Genomic DNA, 19,931 nt, shown 5'->3' with positions numbered 1-19,931 from the left:
CTGTTAATTGATTTTTTCCACTTGAAGCCTATACTATTGATCCATCTTCTTAAGGAGTCAATGAAAAACTCAAAATATTCAATTTCTTCCCTGAACTTTTCTCTTATTGTTGCTAATATTACATATTCTTTTCTGGCGTACATAGAATAAATTGTGTCCCGAATTCTATGTTTCAAATATGTTGTAATTTTGGTTTTCGCTGTCTTGCTTGGAAGATTCATATAACATTCTTCACATAACCTAATATATAAAAGATGAATAATCATCAGACACCAATTTTTTTCAAAAGTTTGTTGTTGCCGCTGTTTGGAATATGCTAAACAAAGATAAACAAAAATGACGTCATTACAAATGGGTATAATTTCGACTTTACCGCCATTGTCGAGGAGTAGAAGCTTTTTCAGTGTTCCATAAATCTTCCAGGCCCTGGAAGAGATTACGCCCTCCCAGGTCCCCAAAAGTCTCTTTTGCCGTTGGATCATGCTTTTGTTTATTTTCCCGCTACAACTTTAAACTGTTATTAGGTTATGGTCAGAAGTCGCTCAGGCACACACTCTGCTTATGCCTGTGCTACATAGCAACAAACCAGACCAGGGACAGCTTTAATTTCTTTAAATCTTTCAACACGATACTACATAGTAAAAGTTATCTAGAAAACGAAGCTCGAAAGCAATACAAATAGATTTAAATTTTAAATGTCTATGCGCAGCGGCTCACTGCATGCTTGTGTAAGTTTGTACGCACCTTTACACACATATGCCGGCGGTTAACATTCATCTGTCAAAATGGTCAAAATAAAGAAACGTCAAAATTGAAAAATAACACAAAAAATGTAAAAAATGGAAGATTTGCATCTCTCGGAACCGTTTTTGAGATATTTTTCGGATGTATTCTTATGCTGCGATGAAGATCGATCAGGAAAAGCCTCGCTACAACGAACTGTAGACCTCATCAAATCTGGAAATGTCCCAGAAGAAGTTATTGCCCAGGTAGGTCTAGCCTAGATTCCTTCTTGTTGCATTATTAATTAGTGCTCCAAATCTGTTTTACACTTACCTATCATCAAATATAGTTAATTTTGTTAATTTAACTCCTTATAGTAAATTGATTCAAAGTACACTTTGTTACAAGGTGTCATTCTAATTCCACATCAACTAAAAAACAATACCAGTCCCACTCTTAAGAATGATATGATTTTCTCAGAAGTTTTAAGAAAATCAAAGAACTTATACTGGTGCTTTTGGGATTCTATAGAGCAGGCTATTACAAGTTTGAAAAGTAAGGGTTACTCTGGATAAAGGTTTGACATAGCAATGACTATCAAAATGTATTTGCCTTATTCATAACTTCCATAAACCTAAACTTCATAAAACTATTTAGTTAATATGCCTCTTATACATATTTTTTTCTTCTTGAACATATTTTATGATTAGTTATATTTTTATATATGATTATTATTATTTTTCATGATATATGAATTGTTATTACTTATATTCTGATATATCATCTTAGTGATTAGGATTAGATTCCTGTTAGACAATAAATATATTTGAATTTGAATAAGTTCCATATCAAATCAAATAATCTCTATTGTATGCAACAATTAAATTACATCTATTCTATATACATTAGGGTGGAGCGAAAAATTTTTTTTTTTTTAAACTTAAAATGTCTATATGCTGAAAAGTTGCGTTTTTGTTATTACAAATTGCTGTGCAAAATCTCAGATTTCGGGTCTTTTATATATGGATTTTAAAAAATGTGCCTGCAAGACCAAAGTGCCTGTAGCTGAACGGGATTTTCTGTCAGATCAGAGAACCACTCAAAAAATGGCAATTGGCAATGTTGATGCCAAGGTTAGTAAAGTATTCCAAAAAAAATTAGAGTGTAAAACTAAGGAGGAAGAAAGAAAACAACGACATCTCTTGAAAGAAACTGAAACAGATCACCAGTCGGAAGTACCTTCTTCTTCCAGTAAAAATAGTAAAATTATAGAAAAAGAATATTCCCAGGCAAATAGCAAAAGTTCTATAGAAGAAAGCTGCCCCTCAACTTCTCAAATGAGACTAAAACTTTCAAGTTTAGCGCAAGCTTGCGATAGAACAGGCGTATCCGATAGATCTGCCGCAATTATTGTAAATGCAGCTCTAACAGATATGGGAATTTTTTAACCAAAGAAGACCCCTCCAAGATCGTCGATTGAAGCAAAATAAGAAGAGAGAGAACAAAAGCGCGTAGTGACCTAAAAAGAAAAGATAAGGAAATATCATTTCCATTATATGGTTTATATTTTGACAGATGGAAAGACCAAACAATAATTCAAGTCAAAGGGGCAAATACATGTTCAAGAAAAACCATAATAGAAGAGCATATTGTACTAGTATCAGAACCAGGATCCACATATTTAGGTCATGTAACTCCAACTTCTGGTCATTCGACCAATCAATTAATTATTAATTTATCAAAAAAGCATTTTACAATTCCTAGAGAAAAACATGGATCTTTCTAAACTTCAGGCTATTGGATGTGATGGTACAGTAGTCAATACTGGTGTAAAAAATGGAATATTGAGATAAATTGAAGTTTCTCTTAGACAGCCTTTACATTGGTTCGTTTGTTTGTTACATGTAAATGAACTTTCTTTGCGTCATTTACTGCAAAATTTGGACGGCGGTACTATTGGGCCTAAAGGATATAGTGGCGAAATAGGAAAACATTTGGAAAACTGTGAAAAAATGCCTGTTAAAAAGTTTGAAAAAATTGATACTTTGCCTGCAATTACTCCAAGTGAACTTAGTACCCACCAGCAATACCTTTATGAAATCTGTACTGCAATTTCAACAGGAAACATTTCTTTGAGTTTGTCGCAGAGAGGACCAGGAAAATTGAATCATTCTAGGTAGTTAACTTCAGCCAATCGAATTTTAAGATTATATGTTGGTACCGAAAATCCATCAACAATTCTTAAAATTTGAACGCAATATATTATGAAAGTGTATGCTGTTTCATGGTTTGCGAACTGCTAAAATGTAGACAACACAAGCCATTAGGATTAAAAGTACATGAGTTTAAGGTATCATTATTAAATTAGACTAGATTGACCTAATTGATTTGCAGTCGATAACAATTACCGAGCCTTCCCTTACAGTGTCGATTTCCGATAGCAGCCTTATTGAAATAATCTCAGAAGTTCCAAGTGAAATTGACATTTTAAAGTTTCCATGCCATTCACAAGCAGTGGAATGCTGCATCAAATTGGTAACTGAAGCATCAACTGCAGTCTGTGGCTTTGATGCATGTGATGGTTATATAACGTCCAAAATAGCTTCTAGAGCCGCATTGCCAATATTTGAAACAAAAAGTCAATATTATAAAGTTTTAGAGAACTAAAAAAAAGTTTATTAGTATTATAGTTTTTACTTAAGACTACTGTTAATTATTAATAAGTACTTGAAATGTTATATACGTTGATGAATAAATAAATAAATAAAAATAAATTATAAGCATATAATATAGTGGTGAGTTCTGGGTTATTTTCTTTTAAAAAAGGAGTTTTAATAAAATTTTAAAAGGAAATAAGTGAAGAGCTGCATAGAAATTTGGAAAAATTTTGATTTTTTTTTTAAATATTCATGCCTCGTTGGGCAGCCAAAGGTAAGGTCACACCAAACCCAGATTTTGGGCAGTAATCAGCGGTTTGAAAAGGCAACTTTTTCAAATATAGGCATCGCCATATCTGACAAATAAAAAAAATCGGCCATTTTCACTCCACCCTAATATACATACAAAGGTGGAAAGTACCGCTAGGCATGTTTTAATAACCACCACAATAAATAATAACAGGACATGGTACAATTTTCTTAAAAATAAAAATTATTCAGTGTACCACACCAGAATTAAAGTTACACCCATATTAAAATATTAGCAGTCTCCAAAAATGTTTTTTAATTTAGACTTAGAAGAGGCCATATCTAAATTTTTAATTTCCGCAGGTAGGTTATTGTAAATACAGGCAAAAGTATATATGAAAGAACATTTAAGAAATTCAGTCTTATGCTGGGGCATTGCCAGTGGGCTTTTATAGTGAATATTTACATCTCAATTTACATTATGTGTATCTCCCCTTTGAATAAGGAATTCTGACATTCTGGTTTATGAAAATTAAGTAATTTATGTACAGTGCAACTTATGCCCAAAAATCTTCGTTGAGCGCAACATATTTAGACTATAGACCTGCTTTACATGCTCACTCACACAAACACTCCGAGGCAAAATTCTCTCTCAAAAAAGATGTTACATTTATTTTGTACAGTTAAACAAGGATCATATACAATATTTAAGTATCCAGCAACACTAAACACTAAACTCTCCATAAGGATTTTTTTTTGTACTAGCAGGCAAAATATCCTTAAATTTATGTAATGACCTTAATTTATAATATGACTGTTGAAAAATCTTATTTACATGTGCATATGACATTCAATTATACATACAAATGCCCAGGTTTTTTACTTGATCTACCCATTTCAATTCAATACCATTAATATTTAATTTACTTGGTGCTTCATTATTCAAGGTACTTTCATTTTTTGAGAACAGGATTGCCTGTGTTTTACCAGAATTAATAAAAAGTGAGTTTTTGTCAGCCCAATCAAAGATATGATACATATAATAATGGCAGAGAAATATGCCAATCATCTGCATACTTGTGATACCTGCAGTAAATTACTTTATGAATTAAGTTAGCCATGGATATATATTATAAAGAGAATCTGTCCCTAACACCGACCCTTGCCGGACTCCCCAAGTTACATTTCTCCACCCAGAAGTTACTTTTAAACCACCCATTTGTCTGAATATTGTAGTGTATTGTAGTGTAGTGTAGTTTTGCCATTAAGAGTTGTATATTGAGAGTATCAAAGGCTTTTGTCATATCTATCCAAACAGAGGGACAACATTGTCCATGAGATAGAGCAATATCTGTTGTTACTTTTAGAAGAGCTGTTGTACTATAATTTGGTCTAAGCTGAAATTTTGGGATAATGTTTCTGCTTAATAAATAATTCGGAATTCGGTAATTGACCTTTTACAGTGTTCTCAATTAGTTAAGATAAAGTTGGCAAAATACTTATTGGTCTTGGTTTATTAATATCGGTTGGATTGTTCACTTTATGTACTGGAGTAACGAGGGCTTTTTTCCAGATGTCAGGGGTACACCCAGAAGATAAAGAATTATTAATAATGTTCACCAGAGGTTTTAAGCAAATAGGAATGCAAGCTTTTAACATTTTTATAGAGATCTCATCTACCCCGATAGCATTACTTCTAATACTGTTTATTGTTTTATAAACTTCATTTTCAGAGAGCTTCATTACATTCAGGGCTGCATATTTTAGCTATTTCCATTCCTTTATCATATATAATATAATTAATTGGGCTTATTCAGCACATATGCCCAAAATATTTGCTCTGTAACATCATTGTTTAAATAAAATCTTATTGTTGTGACGAATTCATAATGAGTTACTTATTATATTGGGTATTACGTCACTTATAGCAAAAATCAATTTAGAAATTTTTATCTCACACGCTCAACAATTGAAAATAAGAAGAAAATAGACTTATTCACGTATTTAAAAGAAATATGAACTTAAATCTGTAACGATACCGTTCGATATACTTAATTTAATTTAAGTTCAATAAGTTTTAGATACAATAATTTACTTGAGGTATAATAGATTTTTTATATACCTAGCTCAGAGATTAATAGATTGAACCTCAGCTCCTAGGTATATAAAAAATCTATTATACCTCAAGTAAATGATTGTATCTAAAACTTATTGAACTTAAATTAAATTAAGTATATCGAACGGTATTGTTACAGATTTAAGTTCATATTTCTTTTAAATACGTGAATAAGTCTATTTTCTTCTTCTTTTCAATTGTTGAGTGTGTGAGATACAAATTTCTAAATTGATTTTTGCTATAAGTGATGTAATACCCAATATAATAAGTAACACATCATTGTTTAAGACTGATTGTGTGTGTGTGGGTTACAGAGATTGCTGTTAGTCCCATTTTAGACATCTTGGGGATCTCATTGTACCCAGTGCATAAATTCTTGTGTGTCTGCTATTTCTGAGAGGGAAAATCTTTCCAGATTGCTTACTTATTCAGACACTCACAATTACTGTAGGAGAGAGGTGGCAGCTCTTTAGTGGCACCATATCATAGACTCTCCCATTCATGCAATTGGGTATCCTCCTATGAAGTTAAGTTTTTTAATGCCTTGCCAACAGCAGTTAAGGACTCGCCCCTTAAGGAGTTCAAATACAGGGTAGAAAAGTTTTTAATTTTAAATGCATTTATTTATTTGAGGATTTCCTTTTTTATATTGGTTCAAATTTAAAACCTTTACTCTGGTACATAATTATAGAACTTTACACATAGGTAGCTAGAGCCTTCTGTATCTCTCAAGTCGGCAGAAATCAGGTACAAGATTAGTGTTGTTCCTTGTAGGATAATTATGGATGTTTTCATGAGAATTATCTAGGTTCAAATTTTGCTTGATGTGCATCTGACACTGCATAATGTACATAATGTACACACAGTGTAGAGTCATTATTTTTAAAGATTTAAAAGAATTTTAACATTCATCCCTATAGCCAAGACCAGACATGATGCATATGGATTTTCTTTGTTTTCCTAAAACTTTTTCCATATGGCAGGAATGACCCCACAATAGAATGACATACATTAAATGGAAATGGAAATTGCTGTGGTAAGCTGTTAAAAAGCTGTTTCTCTAGAAGTTACCTGAACAATGTTTCTAGAAAGAAAGAGTTGCTGTAATAATTTTTTTGACAGAATAATCAGATCTTTCCAGGTTAAGCCCTCATCCAAGAATACACCAAGACACTTTGGATGCTGTTCACATTGAGGTAACAAAGGCTGGGAAACATTTGTATGGTTGCGAAGAGAAAAAGTTACACTTTGTGATTTTGAATTATTTAAAGACAGATGGTTTGCCAGAAACCATTCAGAAAGATTTTGTTCTGATGCCTGGTAGTTAATATTGTAAATTTCTGAAGGATGATAACTTACACAAAATGTTCTCTAATCACAAAGCAACATCAAGATAGTGCTGTGTGTGATACAATTTAAAAACATAAAAAAGATAAAAAAATCATATATACTTTCACACTTAACATAATTAAAATTCAGTAATAAAATTTAAAATATGCTAAAAAAGATAAAATGCAAGCACACAGTTAAGATTCATCAACCAGACACTTAATAAAAAAAAAAGAAAAAATACAACTAATAGTAATAATACCAATGCATTCATGTACCATAATATCTACCACATATTCAAACTATAGAGACATTTTTCTTGAAGCAATTCCATTGTTTCCTTCCTAAACATTTTGACACTGATTATTTCTCTAATGGACTGTGGCAAAAAGCATATGGGACCCAACACTGACCCTTGTGGTACACCAAACTCTAAATGTTGTTTTTCAGAATCACACTTATTGAAATGGACATACTGTTCCCTGTTTGAAAGATATGACTCAAGTAGCTGAATTGCACTGTCACGGAAATTATAATAATGTAATTTTTTTAAAAGAATGGTATGTGTGACACAGTCAAATGCTTTAGTGAGGTCTAAAAATGAGGCTAGAGTATCAAGATATTTTTCAAAACCGTCAAGATTATTACTGGTAAAATGGTCAATTGCTAAGGTTGTTGTTTTATTTTTACGGAATTCAAACTGGTTAATTGAAAAAAGGTTGTAGGTTTCAAAGAATTCATTGATTTTATTTTTTTAAATGCGCTCATAAACTTTTGATATGATAGGTAATAGGGATATTGGCTGGTAATTATTGCAATCGTCAAATTATTAATTATATATTTGTCCTTGTGCTTAAAGAGAGGCACCACCTTTTTAAAGGTTCTGGGAAATATTTGGCATGAAATGGACTGGTTTATTAAGTCAGTTAAAGGTTGAGTTATAATGTCCTTTATTGTTTTTACTACCTAAGAGTTAATCTTATCTGTATCCTTGCTATTAATGTTTTTTATTTCTGATATAGCTAAGTAAACACCCTGTGAATTGGAAAACTTAAATTTGAAAGATGATGTGTTTTCATTTAATATGGATTGGAGGTAAACTTCAAAAGATTGTTAGGAGGGATCAAGACTGTTTAACACATTTGCAGCAGTAGTACAGAAGAGATGATTAAAGTCGTTTACACCTGGCTTTGACATCTGATCATTAACCATATTCTTTTTTGAATTACCATTGATTAAGGTCCACATTTCTTTCTGCGGATTGGTTGATTGATTTATGAAGTCATCATTTGCTTTTATGTTCGGTTTTCTATAACTTTTTTTGTACTTGGGATGGTATTCTTTGGCATGGCAATGGGATCTCTTTTATTTAGAGAAATCAAAGAATGGAGCCGGTCTGCGTACTTACATACTATACTACAGCATAGAGCACCATGGAACTCGGCGGCTCTGTACTGCAGTTTAATATGTAAGGGTACAACTATAAGAGATTATTTTATTAGATTAATTTTAATAGAAAAATAAAACAGATTTATATATTAGAGGATTTAACAAACATTTATTAAAAATAAAAACACGTACTTGACGTAAAATAAAAAGAAAATAAATAATAATCTGTAAATTCCTATACATTCTGTCTCATTAACACACAAAAATATGCTTCTAATTCTACCATTTCTAATCCGCAAAGTCTTGAGGTTTTATTTTCATATTTTAAGCAAAAGTAATTGCTTTATTTTTATTCATTAGGCCCTTTAAATTTCAAATCTAAACTAAATAGGTAGCATCTTATTAAAATCTAACAAATTATGTGTACTTATTTAGATACATATTTTGTATTCATATATATAAAAATAAATAACTTAACTTAGAAACAAAGCACTTTCAAAATTTTAAAACCCAAAATACAACACACCTTCACAACATTGTTTTTAAATTTTAAAGTAGCGTTGTATTCACTAAATATTTTAACATGCTTCATCTTATATATTAAATCCAAAACAAAAATGAAAGAAAAACCAATAATAATAACATAAATAATTACACATTTATTCACACTGTTACAATCAGTTTTACAGCACCAAACATATCACACAAATATATTTTTCTTTGCAATGCTCTGTAGCGTAGTATAGTATGTAAATACGCAGCCGGTCTCTCATTTCTCTTAAGTCATCATTAAACAATTTAATCTGCTTATGACAAGTTTTATCAGTATTAATTAGTTTGGATTTTTCATGAAAAGAAATGTTGATGGTATGTGCTATGATATGAATAAACATTTGAAATTTGAAATTTTTGGTTGACGTCAAAACTGTCATCATAAACAAAGTGAAAATTTTGATTGGAAGCATTTTGATAGAGATTTAAGAAACCAAGTTCTGTGAAAGGTTTATAACATATTCTGGTTGGCAAGTGTTTAAATCCATAACAAGTTTGAATGAAAATACCTTTATGATCAGAGGTATAAGTGAGATCGATGGGTTGAGCAATACCATTAATATTTGTATAATAAATATTATCCAGGCCTCTGCTGTGGTGCGTGTTGAACTTTATAGTCTTCTTGATATTAAAAGATCTAAAAAAATTGCATAGCTCTAATGGGCATTAAAGTCACCCATTATTATTAGAGATTTGTGAATATAAATTTTTCTAAATGCTAAAGCCATTATATTGAAGAATTTCAAATCATTATCCGGTGCACGATAAACAGTGATAAGTTTGCACATTAGATTGTTTAAGTAAAATTCCTATAATTTCACAGTTGCTCGACAGATACATATTCAAGATTTAAAAGCTCATAGGTTAAATTTTCATTAATATAGGTACCTACACCTCCATGAGATCTAACCGACCTGCAAAATCCAGAAACCATCCTGTAATTTTATATAGGGATCGTAAATAGTTCCTCTGGCACCAGTCAGTGTTCATTAAGACATAGATAATAACTTTAACCATAACCTTGAATGAAAAGTTTTTTTTATGTGCATTAACCATGCTTTAAAATAGTTTGATATTTAAGTATAAATATTCTAAATAAAAGCTAATTTTATATCCCCCAACAGATTTCAGAAATATGCTGGTCACCAGGTACAACTTGTCTAAGCAAAAAGCAGTTCTTTTCCGCCCTTAAACTAGTGGCTCTTTACCAAGCAAACTTACCCATTCGCAGTGACCTGATCATGAGTAAGGTAGACCTGCCGCTACCCAAATTTACATGGGGTCCCCTAGATGCTGAATCTCCTGTTCCTGATCTTATTGAGTTGAGAAATGAGCCTGAATGCAATACGGATTCAATTAGTACGGACTCTGAAGCTGATAGTGAGACTGTAAGTTATAGAATTCATTTAAATTTTTTTAAATGGAACTGCTGATCCTTATTACCTACTTAAGAATATTCCATGTAGCAGAAATAAACATATAGGTAGTATTAGAATATGTAAAATAAACTTGTGTCCTAAACTTTTGGGCTGCAGCATGTTTAAAAATTTGAGAAAAAATTATTTATAATATTATAAAACTTTAACTTTTTGAAATTCAAGTATCAATAGCAATTTTTTGATGTAAAAAAAGAATTTTTGAGTTTTAGCCAGTGACATCTGTACAGGATGTGTATTGGATATTTATTGTTACATAAATGGCTTTTATTTGAACATTTTGTGCTCCAACCAAGACATACTTTGCCTTAGATGGTGTAAGATTTTTCTTTGTTTTCGTTCTGGTAGCGTCGTTCTTTTGCCGAAATTGTAGTCCTGATGATGTAAAGCCCTAGGCAGATATAACTAATTTTTTTTGTACACTGAACATGTGTTTTATTTTAGTTTTTCTCAATAGTCAATTACAGCATACAACTGAAGAGGGCTATTACTGCCCTCTATGGTATAGATAATAGATATGATGAAAACCAACCACAAGTTGAGCAGAAAATTCAAAAAAGTGCATTTTAGCATGTTCTGCTTAATAAGGTCAAATTCCTTAATGTCATCTAAAAATATAAAGCAGGAGATCCTTGACTTCTTCATGGTTTAGATATACTACTAGGAACCTTACAATACACTTACACTTACATTACACTGACACTGGCCATTTGACCCGTCGTGTAAATGATGTTCCCCTATCTATTCCTACGTCTTCCCTTACCAAAAACTCATTAATTTACATAAGTAAAAAAATTTACAATCATGTTCCTCTGTGTGTTAGACATATATCGGATGTTAAGAAATTTAAAAGAGAATTAAAGTCGCTTCTATTGGCTAAGGCATATTATAACCTGGATGACTTTTTTAATGATAGGTTTTAACCTTGGACATGTTGGAAAGTTTTCTTTTTTTCCTTTTTTCTTCTCTAGTTTTGTCAACAAGTTTACCTTTATTTAGTAATTGATTGTTTTATTTAGTTATCTTTAATTTAAGTATGTTCAAAAAGTTTTGTCTTCTTGTGTTTAATTTTGTTCATTGTTTTGTCAATTTTTGAAATTGTATTTGTGTTTTGTTTTTTTAGCTTGTAATCACAATAATAAACTATTAAATTTTAACAGAATTAACAATCATATTAACCATTTAATTATCATTAACACCGATTTGGCTCCGATAACTTGACTATAACGCATAAATGAATATAACAAAATAACAGTGACTGCTAATATCACAAATATTAAAAATTAACATATCTTCCATAATCAAAAATAAAAAAATTATCTGAATAATTTCTCTATTTGATGCCTAAACTGAGACAAGGTAATGCTCAAAATGTCCACTTCACCTGAGTTTAATAATCTTAAAGTCCCGAAGAGTGAGATGCATAATTAGTGCCACGAAAAGGCAGGGAAAACAAACGATTATATGTATCTTAGGTTTGTAGTTGGTATATTAAAGAAAATCATTCTCAGAAGTTCAGGGCAATTTATATGATCATTTAACAACTCAAGTATTTAATCATCAGTTCCCATACATTTTGATTTATTTTGTGCAAAACATCTATCAATAATCATGTTTTGTAATGATCGGAAATTTGAAGGCGTTATTTGATACTGTTGGAAGTTTAATATTAAGTTTCAGATCTACTGGGATGTTCTTATCATCTAGGGTAGCAAAGTAATTGCAAATGTTTGAGACATATTTCAATTTTCAATCTTAAATAAAGCTTTAGAATCAACATGCTAATTATTGTTTTTCCTATGGTTTTTAAAGGACCAGAATTATCAAAGATTTTAATTAACTGCTTGTCTAGCATTTCAATGGTTTTTTCAATTCAATTCAATTTATTCCTGTCAATAAATGTTCAGATAGAACTTTGGGTCAATAATATTTGGCCAAAACCAATATTACTCATAAAAGTATTTAACAAATCTTTATCAAAGTTTCTAAAATATTAAAAAGTTATGAGTTTAGGTCTATGTAGTTTTAGCCTTAAATTTAAGCAAGGATAAACAAGTATATAGTCTGTTATAACATAAATTTCCACAGTTCTTGGATCAATGACTTGCATACATTAATCTAAACCGATAACAGTTGGTTTGTTAATCATATGGACTAACTTGTAGGTTTCTAAGATTAATTTACAAAAATGGATGAGCTGAATCAATAACTTCCTCAAAAAGTTATGCATATCAAATATAATTTAGATTAGGTTGGAAAGTATTTCTTATAGTATCACAACAAACTACTATGTCGTTTTCTATTCCTTCCTCAATGATTATCGGGGTGCTATAAACCATCGTCTTAAGATATAAAAAAAATCTAGGCTATTTAGATCTGGGGATGTAGGTGGCCACAAATGTGTTTCTCTGCGCACTATCCAGCGATTATTATAATATTGGTTTAAATATTCTCTCAAGTGCAGAATGCACTTACGATGTTGGGTTAAAATAGGGCGTAGCTAATTTGGTAAGCTCTGCTTAAGAAACTGGTGAAAAATATTTCCGGCCAGATTTGTTTTTAAAGTCACCAGGGAATTGGACATACACCCCCTCGTGATCCGATATACCCACTGAGTGCACTGAACAGGTAACACCGTCCAAATTACTGCAGAAATAATCAATAGTTATTTCTGTACGAGTGGGTGCATTAACATGCATGGTGAGTGCAAATGATTTGAAGATTCCATCAAGAGAAATTTATAAATAAATACAAAAACGTTCATTAGGTCTACGCCAATGTTCTGTTAATATAACAATGTCAGGCTAATTAAAATTAGCAAGCAGAAGTTGAAGCTCATCCACCTGATTCCGAAGGGATTGAATATTTAATAAAAATGAACTACAATGCTTTAATTTTGATATTGCAGTTGAATGAAAGGGAGCTTCAACTTCTACGGTCTCATCTATAAAAAAGAGAACCAGTCACACGCTCAGACGCAGTTCCCACGCTTTCGACGGAATTAGGTGATCTATTTAGTTTTAGATGCTTAGAATTATGCAGTGGGTTTAGAAAAATTTTTTTTATGTGGCAATGTAATATACAAGCCAAATCAGCAAAATGATTAGCATAATTGCATTGAAGTATTCGACTTAGGTCAATGTTGTTTTTATGGAAAGCTTTATATAATGACAGATTGCTATTATATACAACACTTTAACTTGGCCCAAAACAAAGGCTTGTCATAACGAGAAAAGTAGTGTTTTTACAGGGAGTAATAAAATCGTTAATAATAGATGTAGGAGAACATGTTCCGTTCAACCACAAAATTACCAAATCGTTCTTTGTAAAATTGGAAGCAAGAGCTGAAGCAGTTAGTACCAAATCACGGGTCAAGCAACCAGGTTTTAGAAAATATTGAATGTTGTACACATGTCCCATTTTGTTACGTAAAAGCTTAAGAAACAATCTGTTACTTTTTCCAGCTACAAACAGAAGCTTTGGATGAAAATCATCATGTTTATTGATCTCAGTACGCACATTCCTGGAGTCAGTGACTGTTGATACCACCTGCTGAGTTTTCAAGAGCCCAATCTCTAAAAGGTGGCTTTCTTTTTCTGCTTCTAAAACTCTTATAGAAGTCACCATCTCTTCATTAATAAAAGAATACTCATCAGCATCTCTTTGTAGCAAAGAAATTTGATGTTTATATGCAAGACTCTCGTTTTCTATAGCGTGAATGTTCGTAATTAGGTCCTTATTTAAATCCGTTAATTTGTCCATTTGACTTAAAGATCCATTTTTTCCTGTTCCAGAGACCTTACCAACAAATTCAGATCATGTTCCTTAGTCTTAAAATTGTCAACCTCGTAACTAAGTTCGTCATTTTTTTTATTGAGAATATCGAGTGTCGATGAAAACTTTCTTTTCGCTTCAAATACTTCATCCTCAAAAACCAGACGATTTCTGCGATTTGTCTCTAAGTGTCTATCCTTTTCCCTAAGTTCCTCTATCATACTCTCAATTTTCTGTTCATAGACCCTAATTTGACCTTTTTCTTTATTAAAAGTTGTCTGACATCTTTCCGTACACAAAATTTTATAGCCTCCCAACCTCAGATTGTCGCTCGAGGCAACTAGGGTGAAAGATTGAGTTGCAGGCTACGCAGCAGTAATTTAAAAAATCCATATTTTTACAGCACTTAAAGCTACGATTCATCTTATAAAACTAATATTTCTAAGAATTTAAATGTGCTGCTGAAACCTGAATTTCCCTAAATCCTAATTATAATGTGAAAATGTAAACATAAATACTGAAATGTCAACAGAAACAAAAATAATAACAATACATAGTCCATAAATATTTAGTTCAGTGAATAATGTTGAAAATGCCTAGTGTATCCCAGGTGCGAGAATAACAATGGAAATACCATCAATTGTTAGCAGAACTGGGCAGAGCAGCCGTTTAAAAGTTGGAGTGGAATTTCTTTCTTTGAGGCTCCCTGTATTGAGAAACACTTCTCTCGTTTTCGTAGTTACCTCCAAAAGTCTAAAGTTATTTAAAATCTCAATCCGGTGAACGTCACTACAAAAAAGAATAGCTTTAGATTTGGCTGCATTAATTTTTAAAAGCAGATTTTGAGTTTCAGTTAAGATACTATTAAGATCTATATTAATATTAAGGTTAGCCTCAGGAGCATAACTGGGTTTAAATGAATAATAAATTTGAGTATCATCTACATAGCAGTGATGTTTACATCTATTTAATTTTTTTGTTAATTGTGATGTGTATATTGTATATAGCAATGGACCCAAAATACTACCTTGTGGTACACCAGAAATACCATCAAGTGCCTCCGATATTTTTCCATTTAGTAAAACTCTTTGTTTGCAGTTTGAAAGAAAAGATGACATAAGTGTTAAGGCCGACTGAGAAAATCCTAGATATTGTAATAGAGATATGAGGATCTCATGATTCACCATGTCAAATGCTTTGGTAAAATCTAAGAGAATGAAAACGGTTGCCTGATCTTTATCCAAAGCCCGAAATATATCGTCTGTAACTTGAGATAACGCAGTGATAAGTTTATTGCTATATAGCGTGTAAATCAACAAATCTTATATTATTTGAATAAAAACATAATTTGGACACACAATAAAAATTTTTACTGTTTATGAATTAAAACCTATTATTAATATTTTGCAAATATGGATTGATGGGTAGAATACAAAAGAAGATGTTTTGGTATATTAATTATTGACTAGTGGAAATGCATATTTTGTATGTAACAATTGAATTTAAGTTCATCTATGTTATAAATTTATATTTCGATAAGGCTTTTTTTATAGGGTAGAGTTGCGACACATGACGCACCTTTTTTTGTTGCGTGATAAAGTTTATAGTTCTAACATTAGGAGACAGTAAATAAAAACCACATTTAAATGTTTAAGTTTATAAGTGAAAAATGTTTTATTTGGATTCAATAAATCAGGTTTTCCTGTCAATAACATTTTTTTTCCTTTCTATGTATTTGGCAATCACACCCATCCTATATGGGTGTGTTGACGCCGACCGGGTGGGTGTTATTGCTTATGAGCTTTATACATAATTTTAAAAAAAAGTGAAAAATGTGTAATAAAAAAGTATTAAGCTCACATTAAATATAGGTAGCTTCTTAAATAAAATAAAAAAAGTAACAGAAAGAATTCTAGATAATATGAATTAAATATTAACATGGCTATTTTTTAAAAACTAGTTTAGCACATAACATGCAATGTTGTTCATATGAGGTGCAGGAAAAAGCATGAACCCTCACACATCTCTCACATTTAACACATTTTATCCAGTCTACAGTGGTTGTTTGGTCGTAGTTTTCTAAGCAACCAACACATTCATTCTCATCAAAAATCTCGTCATCGGTGGAATCATTAATTGAAAAATCATTATCTGATGATGACGACTGACTTTCAACTAATTTGCGTTTTGCAGAATTAAGAGCACTCACGCGAGAAAGTGAGAGTGCTTTTTCTTTTTGTTGGTTTTGCTTCTGTTTTTCTAATTTTTTGGCTTTAAGCTCTAGTTTTTTGAGTCTCTTCTCTTTTTTTTTCCAAAATGTTGATTGTTGATAGGCTAGTTAGGTCTTGGGCAGACTGTTTTCTTCTTTTTGGATTCTTTGAAGCTACGATCTTGGGAACAAGAGAAAGATCTTCTAAAATCTTTGAAGGCGTCCAATCTGATGTACAAGCGACAGGCACGGCAGAATGATTATCCAATGTCTTAAGAGGCGAACTCTTAAGAGTTTGAACTTGTCAATGCTACATTGGGTGTTAATGTGGATTGAGGAGGACCAGGTTCTGAGCGTTCACTTGGTAAATGTTGAGAAGGTAGTTCATTTTCCTCGGCAGAAAGAAAAGCATGATCTGGGATAGCAGATGGTTTCAAGGGGTAAATTCCTGTAGCACGAAATCCTGATATTTCAATCTCAGTTGTTGCTGCACGTGTCCAAGAATCAGCAAGAAGTTTCCCAAAATGTCTGCGTTCAATACGTTTGCCTGGATTTGCCCTTATAAATTCATCACATGCACGTTTAAAGTAACTTTTTAGTGGCTTAAAAAAAGAGCGATCAAGGGGTTGTTAAAAATGGGTAGTATGGCTGGACAGGCACAATAATAAACTGTCATTTTCCAGGGCAGTTTCTAGCATTTCATAGGAGTTCATATGAGAACCATGACCATCTAAAATCAGGAGACACTTTCCAGCTGGCTTCCTGGGTGTGAAGTGATTTGTTAACCAATCCATGAACAGTTCTTCACAAATATAAGCAGACTTTTTTCTCATTTCAATTATGGCTCCGGGCGGCATATTTTCTTCCCAAACTTGTTGCTTGTTCACCCCCTTAAAAATACAATATGGTGGTAAAAATGAACCTTCTGCATTACAGCAAGCCACAAGAGTTATAGTCTCTCCTCTTTCTTGACCTTTAATAACATGAATATCTTCACTTCCTTTTGCAGCGATAACTTTTCCAGGATCATTGTTAAGCTGCAAGCCACTTTCATCCATATTAAAAATATTCAAAGGCTTATTTAGCAAATCATTATCTGTTAACTTTTGATAATAATTGAAAATAATTATTAACCTCTTCTTTATTTAGCCCTTGAGCTCTTGCTAAAGAGACGCCTTCTGCTTTTCTTATAGAAAGGCTCTTATTTCGATTTAAAAAAAGTTTCAACCAATCTTTTCCGGCCATATGGGTTTGTGTATTGAACCTACTTTCGATACCCAACTATTTTGCTAAATTGTAGGCTAAAATTCTAACAGTTGTTCTTGTTGGTGCACATCCAGAATTTTGTAGCTTTTTAATATGCTCACAAAGCTTTTTTTCAACATCCTCCCCCAAAAGTGATTTTCCACCCATTCCACCCTTCTTAAAATCGTTTTTGTGCATTCTAAATCTTAGCGTTCTTACAGGAATATTATTTTCTCTTGCAGCATGTCTTATTAAAACGTTTCTGACTCTTACAGCTTTTACATCTTTTAGCAGTTCTTCTTCTATCCATTTGCCCCTTGAACTTTTTCTAGCACCGTAAAATGTTGGCATTTTGAAGGATCTGAAAATAAACATTGGCTTAAAAAAGTAAACAAATTTTTATAAATTATGCGTCATCTATCCCAGATGTGTGGGAGAGATGACGCACCTATATGTTATGAAGTAAACGCACTCGCCTTAATAAAGGGTGTTTTTTTGAGAGGTATACAAATTTGAAGTGAAATAAAACTCTAAAAAAAAAAATTGACATGGTATTGGTTTTATTTAAAAGATATTGTTATGCCATTAGTGCTTAAAAATGATTTCGGGCATATGAGCGCCACGGCTGGTTCGAATGTAGCGGAATCGGGAAGTCCAATTTTCGACCACTTTTTCAAGCATCTGGGGCCGTATCTCGGCAATAACGCGGCGAATGTTTGCTGCCAAGTGATCCAACGTCTGTGGTTTATCTTTGAAGACATGTAACTTCACATATCCCCAAAGAAAGTAATCGAGGGGTGTGAGATCACACGATCGTGGAGGGCAGTTCACCGGTCCATTGCCTGAAATTATGCGATCATGTAATGTTTCCCGCAATAAATTGATAGTGTCACGCGCTGTGTGGCATGTTGCACCATCTTGTTGAAACCAAAGCTCTGCCACATCAAGTCGGTTCAACTGAGGAACAAAAAAAGTCGGCAATCATGGCTCTATAACGTTCTCTATTGATTGTAGCATTCTGGTCGTTATCATCTTTAAAAAAATATGGGCCAATGATTCCTCCTGACCATAAAGCGCACCAAACTATGACTTAATGGATGTAAGAGCGTCTCAACAAAAGCTTCTGGATTTTCTCCACTCCAAATTCGGCAATTTTGCTTATTGACTAAGCAGTTCAACCAAAAATGAGCCTCATCGCTGAACAAAATTTTGGATTGAAAAAAGGGGTCAAGCTGAATACTGTGTTCCGCCCATTCACCGAACGTACGGCGCGCATAATGGTCACGCGGTTTCAGTTCTTGCACAAGTTGGATCTTGTAAGCTCGCAAGCCGCAAAATCTTCCACAAAGTGGATGGGCACAGCCCCGATTGTTGTGCACGATGGCGAATCGACTCATTCGGGTCCTCTTCAACACTATGCTCCACAGCAGCAATAACTTCTTCTGTGCGCACTGTATGGCGTCTTTGTGGATGCGTATTATCAACTAGAGTATGCGTGGTACGAAAACGATCCATGGTTTTTCGAATAACTTGCTCGGATGGCCGACTATGTCGACCGTAAAATGGACGCAGCGCACGGTAAGTTTCGCGAATTGAACTATGATTTTCAAAATATATTTGCACAATTTGAAAGCGTTGTTCTGGAGTAAGTCTATTCATTGTGAAATGGCAAACTGTACTGACCACGAGTACACCACCAACTGTCAAATTGACAATCACCAGAAACAGTTTTGACAACTTAAAATCCAAACCTCTAAAAAAAACACCCTTTATAAGCACGTTACTAACATAACCTAGTTTTTCCTACGTCAAGTATTTTTTTGGTTATTTACGAACTTTGGTTAGAATAAAATATGTTCCGAAACTTTGTGGTACTTACCAATTAGAAAAATTATACTGCACCTATATTTTAACGCCTTTTTATATATGAAAAAACAAGAGAAACCGAAAACAATACCAGCTCTACCACAGGGCGTGCACGACTAATAAATTGGGTATGGTTACACCGTAATTTTGGCTCTGAGTCATCTGTCCCGGCGCGTCATCTCTTCCGACTTTACCCTATATTAAACTTTAATTTTAAGGTAAGATGTTCCCCGGACATGTCAAGTCCTGCCTCTGATAGCCCAACTCCAACAAACAGTGTTCAAGATCGAAATTGGGCTTGGCAAGGTTTAGTGTCTGAAGAACAGAGGCAACTTTTAGGTTGGTATAAATTATATATTTAATTTTCTTAAATTTATTAATACAAT

The 19,931-nt window shown here is 32.7% G+C and overlaps 1 protein-coding gene across 3 annotated transcripts in view; it reads left to right on the top strand.

Annotated features, from left to right (window-relative positions):
- Nucleotides 1-781: 781 nt before the first annotated feature.
- The window catches only part of LOC126738016 (ralBP1-associated Eps domain-containing protein 1), an 88,624-nt gene continuing 69,474 nt past the window's right edge, over nucleotides 782-19,931 (top strand). For all 3 annotated transcript variants that reach the window (XR_007661187.1, XM_050443178.1, XM_050443177.1), the window contains exons 1-3: nucleotides 782-989; nucleotides 10,140-10,403; nucleotides 19,764-19,884. Coding sequence is in view for 2 of the 3 variants with exons in the window: in XM_050443178.1 (XP_050299135.1) it covers nucleotides 840-989; nucleotides 10,140-10,403; nucleotides 19,764-19,884 (535 nt within the window). In the remaining variant the exon portion in view is untranslated. The remainder of the gene's footprint in view (nucleotides 990-10,139; nucleotides 10,404-19,763; nucleotides 19,885-19,931) is intronic.

Source organism: Anthonomus grandis, chromosome 6, assembly GCF_022605725.1.
Source record: "Anthonomus grandis grandis chromosome 6, icAntGran1.3, whole genome shotgun sequence".
In the NCBI taxonomy this organism is placed as follows: domain Eukaryota; kingdom Metazoa; phylum Arthropoda; class Insecta; order Coleoptera; family Curculionidae; genus Anthonomus; species Anthonomus grandis.
This window is presented reverse-complemented; position numbering and strand designations above follow the sequence as displayed.